Source organism: Sinohyriopsis cumingii, chromosome 10 (genome assembly GCF_028554795.1).
Source record: "Sinohyriopsis cumingii isolate HCF-2022 chromosome 10, ASM2855479v2, whole genome shotgun sequence".
NCBI lineage: Eukaryota > Metazoa > Mollusca > Bivalvia > Unionida > Unionidae > Sinohyriopsis > Sinohyriopsis cumingii.
In genome coordinates, this window is record NC_142970.1 from 23,179,648 (window position 1) to 23,197,464 (window position 17,817).

At 34.0% G+C, this 17,817-nt stretch overlaps 1 protein-coding gene across 3 annotated transcripts in view; it reads right to left on the minus strand.

Moving 5' to 3' along the window:
* Positions 1–15,324, minus strand: part of LOC149789717 (oxysterol-binding protein-related protein 6-like) — a 122,854-nt gene extending 107,530 nt beyond the window's left edge. For all 3 annotated transcript variants that reach the window (XM_089971728.1, XM_089971729.1, XM_089971726.1), the window contains exons 1-2: positions 15,187–15,324; positions 3,947–4,142 (exon numbers count right to left, since the gene is read on the minus strand). In XM_089971728.1, coding sequence (XP_089827854.1) covers positions 3,947–4,066 — 120 coding nt within the window. In that variant the 5' untranslated portion in view covers positions 4,067–4,142; positions 15,187–15,324. The remainder of the gene's footprint in view (positions 1–3,946; positions 4,143–15,186) is intronic.
* Positions 15,325–17,817: the final 2,493 nt, after the last annotated feature.

Sequence of the window (17,817 nt, forward strand, 5' to 3'; positions counted from 1 at the left end):
ACATGTGAAGCATAAGTATAACTTTTAATTATATGATAATTTACAAGATAGTGATGTTGTTGTTGCTGTGGTATTCAATGCCATTTTTCAGCACATGATAGGCTATACATTGCAGAAAGTATAGCCGGTAGAGGAAGAACCCAGGAAAACCCCAGTAAGAACCACTGACCTATGGGAAGCTACTGAGAAGCTTTGTCAAATAACTACACTGACTGAGCTGAGACTCAAACCCACCCAGCACAGACTAGTGATAAAATCAAAGTGATGAATGATAATATGACATCACATAATAACATTGCATATGATGCTATGACATCACATAATAACATTGCATATGATAATATGACATCACATAATAATATTACATATGATAATATGACATCACATAATAACATTACATATGATAATATGACATCACATAATAACATTGCATATGATAATATGACATCACATAATAATATTACATATGATAATATGACATCACATAATAACATTGCATATGATAATATGACATCACATAATAACATTACATATGATAGTATGACATCACATAATAACATTGCATATGATAATATGACATCACATAATAATATTACATATGATAATATGACATCACATAATGACATTACATATGATAATATGATGTCACATAATAACATTACACATCAGAATTAATGGGAAATGTTGCACTTTATTTCATTTTATGATCATCATGGTAGACAACTCTGTAATAACATCAGGCATGAAAACTTATAACATTATGTAATAACATTATGTAATAACATTTATACTTCAGAATAGTATTAATACATTTAAATACCACATGTTCCAAAAGTCATAGGTGTTCATAATACATGGTTCCAGTGGATGCCAGAATCCATGTAAACAAATGTATACTTTTTGTTTTTAAAATGCATCTAAGCTCCAACAGCCATGTCCTCAACCTGCTAGTTTTCTTGCAGAAAATTATCTTTATCATGTAGTGTGTAAGCTGTTAAAATTCATGTGATTGTACTTGGATCAGGTGAAGCCACATAAGATCTTAGCAAACAAGGACATTCTTTTCATAATGTAGTGTGTAAGCTGTTAAAATTCATGTGATTGTAATGGGATTAGTTGAAGCCACACAAGTTAGATCTTAGCAGACAAGGACATTAAGACAGCTGCTAAATGATTGTTGGTGCCTAGTAAACATTTTGATCAAAAGATTAAATAGATGCCTGTGTGATTTGACAGCGTAATTTTAATACAACACATTATATATCATCATGAGATGTATTGTAATTTATCATAAAATGTATTATTTAGAAAAACAAAGCCATGGGTTGGAACTTATTCTGTTTGTAGGAGAAATACAAACTCCCATGTTAATCATCATAAAAGGAAATCAACGTAAAATTTGCTGTTGTTCAGTAGTTATTATGTGGACTTTTCCAAAGAAGTTTTATGCAATAGATAAATCAAGTTTTGATAAATACAACAGAACACCCAAGAAAGAGATTTGTGGAAAGAATCATCGAACAGGGATTTATTCCAGGGTTAAAAAATTAATAAGAAACCAATGGAACATTATTAGTTTTATGCACCAGGCGTCAGGACTGTACAATGAAAACTGTAATGGTAACCCAATTATTAATTTTGACCATAAATCTGCTGTGGAAAAAATTCTTAAGGTTTGTTAAAGGAAAAAGTGAATAAGTAAACTGCACTGACTAAAGATGAAATAAAATAAAAACAGAATGTAACATGGTCACATGTTTCTTCTTCCACTGTCTTGGAAAATGTGATTTTTTAATAGAAGTAAGAAACTGTAATTAAATAAATTACCACAGATTAAAGAACATGTAATTTCTTCTTTGATTCCTTCGAGATGCAAAAAGTATTTAACAATGGCAAGATAATGACAGTGAGAACTGTCATAGCTATAGCATCATAATTACAGTTGGTATGGGCATCAACTGCCTTAATTCTCCATTTGTTTACTATAATAATAATAATCATTTCAAAACCAATGTGCATTAAGCAATCTGATGACCTGACAATACACCCACAATGTTCTAAGCTACGGCAAGCACAACAAATATCATTATTGGGACTGCATGTTTTAGTGCTGGGAATGCAAGTTTATCCAACGAAGGAGTCCTGGACTGCATATTTTAATTTCTTTTGGAGAACTCTAAATAATAATAATGATAACTTTTTAAATAAATTCCATGAAAACTGTCTCTAAAGATCCTAAGCACAGCATTTTTCCTTATCATCATCATCCAATATTTATGGTTGTTCAAATTCATTATACGCACAGAGATTCCAGTTACTAACCAGAGAAATTAGAGACAAGAGGGAATTTTTTTGGGGGTGATTCTATTAAAAAATCAGGGACACTTACCTTAGCAAAAACAAATTCCATGTGAATACCAGAAAAATGATAAAATCCTTTAAAAACATTACCAAACATGCCTATGGACAGTTATATAACACTATATAACATGCCTATGGACAGTCATATAACACTATATAACGTACCTATGGACAGTTATATAACATTATATAACATGCCTATGGACAGTTATATAACACCACATAACATGCCTATGGACAGTTATATAACACTATTTATATAACATGCCTATGGACAGTTATATAACACTACATAACATGCCTATGGACAGTTATATAACACTATTTATATAACATGCCTGTGGACAGTTATATAACACTATATAACATGCCTATAGACAGTTATATAACACTATTTATATAACATGCCTATGGACAGTTATATAACACTATTTACTATACGCGGCTCTGTGTATTCTTCGTCTTCCAAACTGCTTCTGGCTCTTTTCGGCTTGGTCAAAAGGTCCTATTACAAAAACATTTTATGGCAAAAAATAATGTTAGATTTCAAAAGTGTGTGTGATGTGGATTTTTAATGTAGCTTTAAATTTTTTTAGTCATATCGCTATGATGTCTGCAGTATGGAAGCTTATAGTGATATCTAGCACTGGTAACATCATGTAACATCATGTCCCACCAAGTCATATCCTGACACCAGGCTGACCAGTCCTACCACTAACCTCTTAATGCTAAGTGCCACGCGAGGCCAATGACTTGGCTGGGGTTCGAACCCACAACCTCCTGCATCCTAGGCAGATGCTTCTAACCATTAGGCCATCAGCATGGTCTAAACGGTAAAGTAAAGACTTTTATGAGAAAGAGGCTTGAAGAATATTTGACTCTGACTTTGAAATATAGATATGAAATGTGGTGCTAACTTTATTAACTGAGCGACCATTAATTAAAGGAACTGTCTGATGATGTAGCGCAGCAAAGTGTATGATCAGTGGAAAATGGGTTCACCTTTGGTAAGCACTGCTATAATTAAGGAACATTATTTATTATCTCAGTTTTAGCAACCAAATCCTCAAATTATCTAAAAGCCATTAAGAAACTCCTCCCTGGTGATAAATGAGATAGCTATCCTATAACAACAGTGCACCTGTACACAATAATTATCTTAACTACTAATGTGTTGTTTATTTACATGTCTAAGGTAGATGCACTTGAACATGACCCGGTTATGGCAGGAAATTGAACAAAGGAATTAATTCCCTCTGACCTATATATGATGGGTGTAAATTATTTTGGATTTTTTCAACTACAGACCTAATAACTGATCTCACTTAACCATGTGAAAATCCTCCCTACTGGTGATTCAAGACAAATTAGGTTTGATACTGAGCAACAATTTCATGTGAACACTAGCCTATGGTTCATCAATCCTAATGTATCAGAAACAAAAATAAAAATCTGCATACATATCCCTGGGAATCCAATACTGTGCATATTCCTCCAGTAAAGATGAGACAAAAAGATACTAAAATAAATTAAAAAATACAAAAGGAAAATACAGAAGTTACTAATTATTCTTGATGATACATACAGACTCTGAACTCTCACTATCCGTGTGACGAAACTCCTTTTTGCGTTCAACCCTTGGTGATCGATCTGGGGCTGAAACTTGGGATTTATCACTGATAGAGCTTCCTTTGCTGGCTGACATGATGTTCCTTCAACTCCTAGAGTCAATGTTCTCATCCACTAAATCCCAATATATGGGGTCATCACCTCGACATAGCCTGCAATTTATATTAAAAATATAAAGTGAATACATGCTGCTGGTCACATTATATAATTGTCCCAATTATCTGGGAAACACATAAACTCAAAATACTCCTATTCAAGAAAATTAAGTCCTCCCTGCACCACTATTCAATGAAATTATGACCTCACTATACTACTATTCAGGGGCTCTATAACATCACTGCACCACTATTCAGAGGAGCTATAAACTCACTATACCACTATTCATCAAAATATAACCTCACTATACCACTTTACATGTGAGCCATAGAATAGGTTATGTTATCATTACAGGGATATTTGGACTGAAAATACTAAATATTCACTACTTCTTGCAGCACACAAATTTGTGCCAATTTCATGATGCTACAAACCAAACAATACAAGAGCATAAAAAATTTATTGATATGTTGAAACAAGAGGATTCCATCATGATCCACAAATTTAAGTCCATGTACCAAAAATAGGAATCTTCTGACAAAAACAATGAATATTAATATTCACAAAAATAAATTCGCAGCATAAATCAACTGGAAAATTGGAACCCAGGACCAAGCCCACGTAATATCTATGACCATGTTATACTGAGCCGAGGTTATAGTGAGACACCACTGTACATCAGATTCTATGGCATACAAGAACAATATGAGACTTTTTAATGCCGACAAGAAGAATAATATTCAATTTAGTCGTCAAACACCATCAGCAACAATTTCCTAACCTTCAAATTCAAGAAAAAGTTGCATATGGCGAATGAATTTTATTAGGAAGCGATCACTAGAGTTAAAATGTCACCAGCATTTAATAAATGTTCCTGAAATAGGGTAAATCTCTCCCTTGCAAATACACCCCAATGGTTGTATTCATAGGCCTTTCAAATTTCACAGCTCTCATTTCTTAGATACAGAACTATGGTATTATGTAAGCAAATAATACGGATCCTAAAATAAACTGTATCATGCGGGCACCAGTATGATAACTTAATACAATTTTGATACAGCTCGTTTTGAATTACCATTTTAACAATAGGCCCCAGTAAGTTGGATATCATTTTAGGTTCACATGTCAGCTTGTATTGATTTTTCTTTTAACATGAGAGGGACCTCATGCCACTCACCTTATCAGTTAATACATTTCAGCTAGTACTGGGGTTTTTTTAAATTTACACACGAAAATATTTTAATTTAATGAGCTGTCCTATAAGGTAAACATGTCAGATCTTGGTCAACAAGAAATTCAAAAAAAAAATGTAGACCAAAGTGCAAAATATTGAGTTTGGGTTTGCATGTGTGATTCAAATGTGATGACCTTAAAACACCACTACCACCATCATCCAAGACAAACACCTGTTTAAAAGTATTGGGAATTTGTGACACCTTCCATACATCCATCATTTAAACATAAATCAGCAGAATTTCATGAAACGTTTGCAGTTATGCTGCCCCATTAGTAGCATTGTGCTGTCAGCCTTTGCTTCTGCCCCTGGGGTCCCAGGTAGGAGGGGTCAAAGTGTACATGTATAAATTCGTAAATACACTGATCTTATCCAACATGCTCTGATAAAGCTTCATGTATACACTCAAAGCAGGAAGTTAAATGATATATTATGGGATATATTATGGGTTTTACTTTATGAACCTTGGGTCACTTGTCTGGGTTTTACATTATGACCTCTAGGCTACTTGTCTGGGTCTTACATTAAGTCCCCTGGGTCACTTGAAAATTTTATTTGGTTGCCTTACTTCATCCACAGATTGATCAAACTTACAACTGTGGTTTGCCCTAGGCAGTGTCTGGTCATTAATTGTGTCCTGGTGACCACTTGTTTCAAATACTGCTATATTAGCAATAATAACTGGCTTGTATCACCAGTGGTGATAAACTTTCTTGGATGTAAATTCATTCCAATAACAACAAAAAATATGCTTCATTGGAAAACAAAACTTTTGGGGCTTGTGCTATTGTAGAAAGTAACAAACTTTATTTATGTGTAGTCTGCAGATTGGAATAATCAAGGCATGTCATTTTTGAGATGGAGACAAAGAAGATAATATACTTCTTTGGAGTCTGCAGATTGGAATAATCATGGCATGCCATTTCTAAGAATGAGACAAAGATAATATACTTCTTTGAGCCATTGTGGTTTAACAGTTCACATTTAATATATCAAAATTATTCAGTCTAAAATAATTTAAAAGCATGAAATAAACCACCATTAAACTAAAACTCCAAATTTTAAAAAAATTCACTGACAAACAAATCACAATTAAAGACAAATTAAAATTTATCAACTTACCATTGAGAACAGGTTTTGTGAGCTAATGTATTTTCCACAGTTTTATCTCACTCATTATAATCTGATGAGCAATCATGCAAACACAGATAAATATAATCAAACGTTAATCCAATCAAGACAAAATGGATTCCCTCTTCCACTATCACAGAAGTCAAAGGAGTATCAAAACAACTGAAGTTGATTCAAATCAGATGAGACAACGGAAATCCAATTTTATTCTTATTTAAAATATATCGTTGATAACCTGTTAGCTCTGCCGAGTTCATATTAATTTCACTGATGTGCTATAATATTGACCGATAAAGTGTAAACAGTAGTCTAGCAAATATTAATAACTGATGCACATAGTAAATTTGATGTGGACAGCACATGCCGAAAATGCATAGGTTGGAATTTTGATACGTCAGAAATATGTCAAATTGAAATTAAAAGCAGCAAGTCCATGTACAGATAATCAAAACGCTATAAATGTCTCTATTTTTAGGGCCAAATTTTGCAACTGCTTCCTACAAGCGTCAGTCTATGGAATGTGACTGCTAGCACTGTTTTAGCTCTCTATATAAAATAAAATGCATGAAAGTTGCACATCACATTTTCAAGCCTCTGATACTAACACCCACCCCATTTCTGCGGAAGATGAAGGAGCAAACTAAGCCCCTAAATTGTTAGTTTAGCAAGAGACCTAGGTGAGGTATGTAGATTCATATGCCTGTGTTGTACCATAAGGATCGAGTCAATTCATTGTTACAGTAATGGAACATAGGAATTTTTTATGAGCATGGGAACTGCATTACTTGCTATGGATGGTTATACGATACAGTTGTGTATCATTAAGTGAAAATGAAATGTTCATGCACAGTAATGGAAAAAAGACAATCCTGTCTCCATTTTATGATTAAAAGTGCAAAACATAGGATCTGTGACCAAAGAATACCATTATGTTGTTGCCTAAGGAAACAGCTACCTCATTATTTCTATTCTGCCCAAGTTAACTCCTGCAATACAAAAAGCAATTTGCTACATGCCGAGAAATGATCTCATGGAAAGATAAACAGAATGGTACATTTATATTCACTCATAACCTTGGTAATCCACAACAACGATCCAGTCTCAGGATCTATCACTAGGGGTGAAACGATACACCTGTGATGTATATTGATATGATTTACAATACACAGCCTGTGATGCAATATGTATTGATACGCATAGGAAATTTATGTTCTTTTCATCTTTGGAAGTTACGTGGTGCCCATTTATATATTCTGACATGATGGCTTAATTCCACTATGCAGATTACAGACAGACATATAGTTATCATATATTTATATGGAAATCTCATCTATGATAAGATAACAAATATACTTTAAAACAGATTAACTGTTGTTGGCAGTGAGTTTTGTTCAATGTTTTAGGCCATTTCATGATGGCTCCATTTAACTCACTTATGCCGCCAGTCTTGTTGCTTTGCCCAGCGAGAATGCTTTGAAAATATCTTAATATCAATTTCATGTCTCACTTAAATTTGGAAGACAATACAACATTATCTTCAAAACTGAATAAATAATGCAATTTCCTCATGCAAAAAAAATGTCATCCAGACATAACCTGGGAGTGGGAATGAGGAAGAATACCAACACAATCTATCACACTGAACTTCCTGCATTTGTATTTGTTAGTGAAGAAGGAAAATTAATGACAACACCCAGTCCTATTCTATAATTTTTTTTAAAATTTACACAAGATGATAAACTTGAGTGGTTTGAATTCTGCCTCCTTGCTGATTATGTGCTAACTTTATTTATTCCACTGGCACCTTCAGCCACTGGTTTAATATCTCTGCATAAAAAGAGAAATTCCAAATTTGTTCCCCATGTACAATTTAAGGAGATATACTGCCAGGATTTTATCTTATGGGGAACCTCCCACTTTGTCACTGAAATAAGGTGGGAGTAGAAAAGGAGGAGGAGGAGGAAATGGCCATAGTTCAATATTTACCTAGCATATCATTATCTATCACTCTTTCTTCATGAGCCACTTTCTTAGAGCTCTGCTTAAATCCACATCTTTAAAAGATGTCACCTCTATCTGTTAATTATTTCTGAGGATGATCTGTTCCTTATCTGTGTATGAATATTTTTCTGTGCACCCTTCTAAAGGTGCCTATACGTAGCTAGCTTTGTCAGCTTGAATACAATGGGAAACTGATCTGTGTGGCTGTTATTTACAATTTTCCAGAGCTCACTAATATTACCTTTTCGATACATCTGCTCCAAAATAGGACTTTTTTCTCACAAACATAAACTTATTTTCCTGAATCGGTAGATTACTGACTACTATGCCAGATTTCTTGTCTGGTCCATAATGCTGTATTAGGGGTTTTTGTTTATCAATGCCACAGACTGCTTTTGTTGAGGTTTTCAAAGAAATAGCTTAACTTCTTAATTTCATTTTTTTTTTTTACAATCCATATTTATTAAGTTTATCTAAACCCTGATAAAGATATATGGTTTTTAAGTATATGATCTATATATGATAGGGTAAACTGATTGATTAAAAATAATTAAATTACATTCTTTTAAATTGTGTGTATGTTAACTAGGCACAATATTCTGCCCTTCCTACATTTTGTTTTGAAGTACTGCTGAAAGGGAGACTGGCCGTCATGTCATCTATTTTTGTCAATCCAACTTGTACATCTGACTCATTTTTGACACCATTTTGGGGCTCAAAATCACTCACTGATATCTCTATTAACGCTTTCCCAGTTCCAATAATCTGATATTATATTTCATAACTTTAAAAACTATTGTCATCATCACCATCTTCAGCCAGTATTTTCTGAATGAATATGTAATGAACCACACTGGGAATCAGACATTTGGAGGTTTCTAGGTATTTTAAGCATGCATTTATAAAACTTCCTTGAACTTTAGTTCAACCTATGCTAAAATGCTTATTCCTGGGCACAATGTGCAGACATGATTTTGGTCTTCCATAAAAAAAGCTGAAAAATTTTTAAGGAGGGTTTGGGTGTCCTCCCCAAACGAGGTCTCGAGGGGCAACTTATGATCATAAATTAAACCAAAATAATCATTTGAAAAGCTAATAAACCTGACTTCAATAATTTCACAATATTTATTGTCACATGAATTTGTTCTCCAATACTATTGATACTGAAGTTCTTTCATGTGCATGTCAATGTTCACATCATAATTAAGTCACAATATTTTTTAAATTTTTGCAGCAAATATATTATACTTCTCTCTTTTCATAACAAATCTGTAAAATAAGCAGCCATGTACATCAACTATATCCACATAATCCCAAACATTCACTTGTCGTTTTCTCCACTGGACACAACCTGTTGATATGCCAGTCGAGCTCTCTTTGCGGCTTTGGCAAAGATTTCTTTAGCCTTCCTTTTTGTCACCACTGACTTTTTTGGCTCAATGTGCAATTGTTTCTTTTCCTTCTCAATGAGAGCCCTTTTTCCTTTCAAGCTGGTGCTTGTATTGGTGATATGCAGTGCACATATTCTGACAGAGGGCTACATCTGTTCTCTCGTGCAAGAAATCTTTCTTCTTATAGTAATTAACTGCACTTTTCTAGATGCCTTCTGAGCTTCAATTTTTCTGCAGCTTCTTTTGTAGGTGCTGTTCCAATCTCTTCCAAGGGCCCTGAGCGGCCGAGTGGTCTAAAGCGCTTTCCGTTGCGGATCAATGTCATCTCACCTCTGTCTGCATGGGTTCGAGTCTAGGATTCAGCCAATGTGAGTATGTGAGAATGCTCGCCAGTAGCTTCTCGTGGGTCAGTGGTTCTTTCCTGGTTTTCCTGGGTTCTTCCTCCACCATTAATACTGGCCGCCATGTATAGCCTATCATGTGCTGAAAAATGGCATCAAACCCTACAACAACAACAACCAATCTCTTCCAACCACGATTACCTTAATTCATATCTTTCTTGCAAAGGTCACAAAATGCCAGTCCTCTAGCATTCAGTTTTCTTATAAACGAACCAACTAAATTTCTGTCAATACTTCGCTCCAGCCATTCCCATTTCCATACGATTTTTAAACCTTTATCTAAACTTTTCATGTCATGGTCTCTGTCAACAACTCGTGACGCCATGTTTGGCAAGGATGCTTCTTCTTTCCAATACCATCAGTTTCCTTAACACAAAGAATCATTGGACTGCAAACTTTTGACCAATCAGATTACACTTTACCAAAGTCACGGGCTAACGAAAACTAAAATATGGAGCTAATAATTTACAAGGGTTGTTGTGGACCCGGACCGGACAGACTGTTTTTAAAAAGCCAGATCAGAGATGATATAAAAAAAAATGGACTATATCATGAAAAATCTGATTCCAGTCAGGAGAAAAGCAGAATTCCAATTTAAGATGGAGAAAAATCATGCCTGAATGTGCCAATCAACTTACTTTAACAACCATTCAAGTCATGCTTTAAGAACTCACGATGCAAAGAGTTCCCTACTGGAAAAATAGATATCGTGACTAGGACAGTTAGATTAAAATTGTGTAATTCACTAAGCACATTTTTATGTGGGACTTTCAAATAACAGGACTCGTGCAGTCGCACACGCTGACAGTACTTTTAAGTACTTTACATATCAATTAATGACTTCTGTATGAAGTTTCTCTTTTGCTTTACCAATAATTCTTGTCTGTCACACAAGGAATAAGCCACATTAATTTCTGATTGGTGGTTATTGCATAACCGGAATGAGCAGTAACCACCAACAAGAGTTCAATGCAACATATTTCACTGTTTAACATGCCAGTAGGGTAGTTTTCAAATCGTCCAAAGTAGACAAGGTTCAATTCAACGTTAAAACGTCATGTAAAAGTGTGGCTATTAAATGATGAATAAAATAATGTATGCTGAACATGTCGCTGAGTTAAGATATGTGAGTACTCTCCTTAAGTCCTCAAATATTTGACAGTGTAAACTATGAATACATTAAGTCCTCAAATATTTGACAGTGTAAACTATGAATACATTAAGTCCTCAGATGTGAAAGTGTCCACTAAGAAATGTGGCATCCTCAGATGTTTTAGTGTGCACTAAAAATGTCAAGTTCTGACATTTAACAGTGTCCACTAAAATGACCAGACCTTGATCCCCGATTTGGAGATATGCTGGAAAAGTGAATATTTATTGCAGAAACTAATAAATTGAAGGTAGAACTACGAATTATGATATTTGCAATCCCTGTTTACTTGGGGGGGGGGGAGGGTAAATGTCTCTACTTAATGACCAAGCAGGAGCCAGTATGTCTCAATTTTGTCATCAATGAAATGAACACCATTACAAAAAACTTGCTCTTTTAAGGAAAGCTGTACCTATGATGCATTATTAAATGTCCTATAAAGGTCATTCATGTGTATCTTGTCTCTTCAACTGCTAGCGAGAACACATTAAGATTCTTTCAGGTGGATATAGATAACAATATGGTTACATGATTCAGGTACACTATGTGAGAAAACAGATGAAAGCGAAATAAGAGACCATGCCTACAGGTAGGGGTGAAAAAGGAATAATAACAATAATACATGTAATAATAATAATAATCATAATAATAATACTAATACTAATCTTCTACATAAACACCCACATTTGTCTCTGATTGTGTCACAGCTGCCAAACAAGAGGTCACAAGTTTTAGAACTCAAGGTGGCATTCCAATTACTTTTTTTACTTTACTGTATTTTTTTGTTCAAACTTTCTTTTAAACTCGTCCATCCCAATTGTTATTTTTATTTTTTTTTCCCCATCCCAGGACAGCCAATTAACCTTCCAACCTGCTTGCCTAGCATGCAAATCTTGAGCATATCAAACACATATATATTACATGTATATTAAAATATATTTCTTTTTAAAGCTCAGAAAGCTAGCACAAGGAGAATTAGCATGACATAATCAACTGCTCACTAATACAGTTTTAGTTTGGTGTTATGCTTGATGATAACCTGATTTTTATCTCAATGCCTATAACATGGTGCATTCTTTTCTATCTGCTATTGTATGACATGCTTCTACCCATTGTAATATTTAGTACACTCAACAATGCAACGTCATACAATAGTTTCATATGCACTTAAATAATCACAGTGTTGGATGCATAATCGAAAAGTAATGGGTACCATTATCTCCCAGACCAAACTGAGTTAGTTTTGTTAGTTTGTCCTTGGGAAAAGCACTTTCTCTCCATTTCCCCTACATGATACAACCAGTAATGCATCAAACTTGCTATTAAAAACGAATCAAGCAAACCAATTATATATTAATATATCAGAAGCATACCATGACATAAAAACAGCATGAAATTGTAATTATTGCTTAACATACTTTATAGTCTATGTCCAGTAGGTGCTTACAAAAGTATATGAAAAATCTGTTAAGCATCTTAATGAGTATGATCTCTAATAATGTTACCTACATTCAAAATGAAATCCAAACTGAGCACAACATTAAGAAAATCCACAAGACTTTTCATAAACATATTTTAAGGCTGAAAAAATGGATATAATTGGAAGGAAAACCAGAGTCAGTATGGCAACTGGAACCTCTTTAAATTCTCCATTTCTCATAATATCTACATATGTTACTACCTTGATGAACATTTTAGAAACTTACGTGATACGAACTACCATCTTGCTATATAAAATGCTAAGTTTTTAACATTCTGTATGTAATTTTCATCCAACCTGCCAAATCCCATCCCTTGTCATTTTCTTAACAGAATTTTAAGCTCCCTGCACTTCACTCCACAACCAATCCCACCCCCCCATTATGGACCAGATCCATATGATCCAGTCTTTTTCGACTATAAATGACCATTAGCCATATGATATTATGGTGATAACAATGTTCTAGAAAAGCAAGATATACAAGTATTTTATGCAGACAGATAGGCTAAAAACACATTAGGACATTTTCTAAAATTAAAATTAAGCTAAACCATTTAATCATTTCATTCAATGTTTCCAGTACATATTACTCCAGCTATAAGTAAAGTCCAAGTTCTGGAGGTTTGGACGAGTGAAAATAACACTACCTGATCAAAATTAAACACTAAATCAAATACAACCATATAATTGAACACAACCAAACCTAGCCATGATCACTTTGACGTATTTATAAAAACATCTTGATGATTAAGATTCAGTCTCAATTAGTACATTTTTGCTTTTCAATGTTCAGAAAGTACTATATTAAAAAACTGCAGTTATGTCTGACCAAGGGAGTGAAAACCTAATTTATTAAATCTATATAGAGTTCTTCAGTAGTAGTATAGCAGACATTTAGAATGAAAATACTGTATGATACAGATTCAGAAGAATATTTACCGATATGAAAGGCAATATAGAAGTGTACAGATATATATCATTACACAAATAAAAATAAAATAATGGACAAAGTTTTGAAAAAATATACTCATGTATATGTTTACTATTATTTGAACACACTGAAAAATGTGTGGATTTTTTTAAAGCCAATTCCATCACTATGGATAATTGTGAAATTAAGAATTGAGAATTTTTTTCCTGTTTTGGTATAATAAGAATGCCACAAAATCCCAAGCAAAGGGAATGATAAATATATCAAGTTTTTTCTGAAAGAGGCTGTTTTCTGGTCACCAGCCTATAGTGGTTAATTCCTGAAGCAAAAATAATGAAGTAAACAATGAAGTGACAGATGTGGGGTCACAGGTTCGAACCCTGGCTGAGTCATACAAAAAATTTATACAAATGGTACTAACAGACACTCAGCATTAAGGGGTTATCAGCCAGGTGTCAGTATAATGTGACTGGGTTGGACATCATGCTAAATATCTGTGGCATGATGCCCCAGTGCTAGACATCACTATAAACTGCCACACTGCAGACACCGTAGCAATATGACTGAAAAATTGTTTAAGCTATGTTAAAAATCCAGAACACATACACATCCTCACAGTTAATGTATGTCAATCAGACTTAACGGAGAATCTGAAGATAATTCCACTAGTTAAGAAAATTACCTGATTCACAAAAAAAACCCAAGTCAATAAAAGTTATTCTGCCATATTGAACCATTTGCACTGACAGCTTAAACTGTGATGAAGACAGATCTAACTAAATGTTCACAAGCTGAGTAAAACAGAAGACCATCCTAACACACATGCACACACAGACATGCACACACATACACACAGAGTACATCTGAACAGTTAATTATATAATCATTTGACGGTATACCCTTCAATGGACTGCACTGCATCGGAACTGCATCCAGAAACTATTTTCAAGTTCTACACAACTGTTCCACTTCAGTCTTTACAAAGTGACCAATGTATATGTATTAAGACAAACGGACAATTTGAATGAAACCTATTATGAGTTTATGGTTTAAAATATCCATATCTAAGCAATATGAAAAGTGTCAGAAATCCACCATAATCCTGAAGAAACTTGATCCGAAGAGCATGACCTTTCACATGAACTTTGCAACACTTACTCACTCAGTACAGCAGGTGTAAACACAGGTTCCCTGAAAAGATTTTGCTATACAGAGCCGAACGTGGGCGTAACTGTTAGTTTGTGCGTATTGATTCCGCCTACAATATACAGTTCTCAAGTGACTCTGACAACTACGGGTAACCCTATACACGAATTTGACCCGAATGCACTATTATGGATCGGTAAATATTTTGTAAGAGACAGAATGAAATGTGGCTTACGTCTGACATCCAATAACTTTATCCTTGAATTTTCTGTAACTGCAAACCGCTATTGGCCAACTGGTCGAAATTTTTATCAGAATTCGTTATAAATTTGACGTTGATGCAGACCAGCTGGTTTAATGTCCACCATGTCACTTTGGCTCATGTCACTCAGACGCTTACACAGTATATAACATCGCTATTGCAATACGTTCGTGCTATTTTGACGAACCGGCTTGGAAAATCTGTAGCTTGTTTCAAGATTTCGTAGGTAAACTATAATCTGTTTCACAATGACAGAAGTAGGTGAAAGCATGGATACTTGAAACAAGGGATTCAGACTTTGTCACATGATATTTTTTTTTTAAAAAAGGAAATACCGAAACAAAAATATATTAAAATTCTTGATTTCAGCTATAGTATTTTCACATCTATCCGTCTCTTTGTACCAATTTTAAAAAAAATAAAAGTATCAAGAATATAAAAAATTAATAGACTTTGTTCATTTAATCCATGCATTTACTATTTCCAACCTGACTGTCGCAAACGGGTCCCTAACACTATCGATTTGTTGGCGTTTCAAAGCAAACGGACGCACTCAGAGTAAACAGTCCATTTCAGTAAAAAGCTGTGTTGACCGCGTCGTGTCTAGTTTTAATATTTCTAAAACGAATTGAACAAAAGAAAAGGAGGAACTCTTGTATATATGTGTTCAAAGAGATGTAACTTAGGAAATTATTAAGATTATCAAAGACTGTGGACTATATCTCACATGTTGCTTGAAAACAGAGACTCGCCGAAGCAAATATGGTGGTCGTGTTAGTAAAGTAACTCCCGTTTGATTCAAAACGCCAGCAACTTGACAGTGTTTGGGAGTCCCTGGCGACAATCAGGTTTCAGTAAATGAATCAAATGACTAAGTTTTATTATTCTTTATCCGTGAAGCCTTTTTGTTTTTTTTTTAAACGGGGGGGGGGGGTTACAAGCAAACGGGATGTTGTGCGAATACTTTTATTCAACGTTTTGAATTCTACATTCAATAAATATATGTTCGACAAAGAATATATATGCAAGCCAGTCAATTTCAAGACGCTATCACCTGTAAGATAGTCGATTTCAACACGATTGTGGATTCTGCAGCAAGTACTTTTTTCTCTTATCAACAGATGTATTTTAGAACTTGTGCTGTTGACCATGACATAGACCTATCGGAATCCTTTTTTCCCAATCTCTTTCAGACCGTGTAATTCCCTGTCAAAACACATATTTTGACTGAAGAATCGATTGAAACCTATAAACAAGAGGTGCAGTCCGTCCGCCTGAAGTTGATAATACACCGTTCGTGCGTATTTTAACACACACACACACACACACACACACATATATATATATATATATATATATATATATATATATATATATATATATATATATATATATATATATATATATATATATATATATATATATATATATATATATATATATATATATATATATATATATATATATATATATATATATATATATATATATACATATATATATATATAAGATGTTTCCCAGTTGAGTCTATGCTAAGAAAATATGAAGACATACCAGTCTGGTAGAATGAATGTACAACCTAGAAAACAAATGCAAGATAATACAGATAACAAGAAAGAAATGTCATAAAACCAGTATGACTTTGTCATATTCACTGGAAGGTACGACATATTCAGTTTCATCTATGGCATATTCACTGGAAGGTACGACACATTCAGTTTTATAGTATGTCATATTCACTGGAAGGTACGAAACATTCAGTTGTATCGTATGTCATATTCACTGGAAGGTACGAAACATTCAGTTGTATCATATGTCATATTCACTGGAAGTTAAGACACATTCGGTTTTATCCCCAAACAACCAAAGACTGTAATTAGCTAACACAAATATGAAGCAGCCACTGAATCCTCAGAAAGCCAAATTGAAAACTTGTCAAAATTAATTCGAGCAATATTTTCTCTAAAGAATTTATTTTTGGAAAGGATGACACCGGGCGATGTTGAAATGTCATTATGATTCAATACTGAACTCACCAAGATCATGATCACGTGAAGTAGTTACGCCCCTTAGACAAGCCTATGTCTGAGTTTGAAAGGTTAACGTTAGGCTGACATTGAATTGAATGGCAAAGTCTAATTGAAAAGGGCAAATCACCAGGAGCATTTGATATCCAAATTTCGTATTAACAGCTGAGACGTGAAAACTGTGACTTTGAGAACCTAGATATGGCGTTAAATTGCCTAGAATACTGTAGGTCAGGTGTATTTATAACTATCTATACGTATTTTAATCTCTCTCTCTCTCTCTCTCTCTCTCTCTCTCTCTCTCTCTCTCTCTCTCTCTCTCTCTCTCTATATATATATATATATATATATATATATATATATATATATATATATATATATATATATATATATATATATATATATATATATATACGTATTTCGAGCTATTTGGACTTACATCAAGCTATTTAGACGACGACATGCATTAAGATATACACTTTATTCAAGCGAGAAATGTTTTATTTATTAATTGTTATGAACACTGTTTAAAATCCAGGAAATCAAATTTTGTGCTAACTGGATACAATTATTTCTC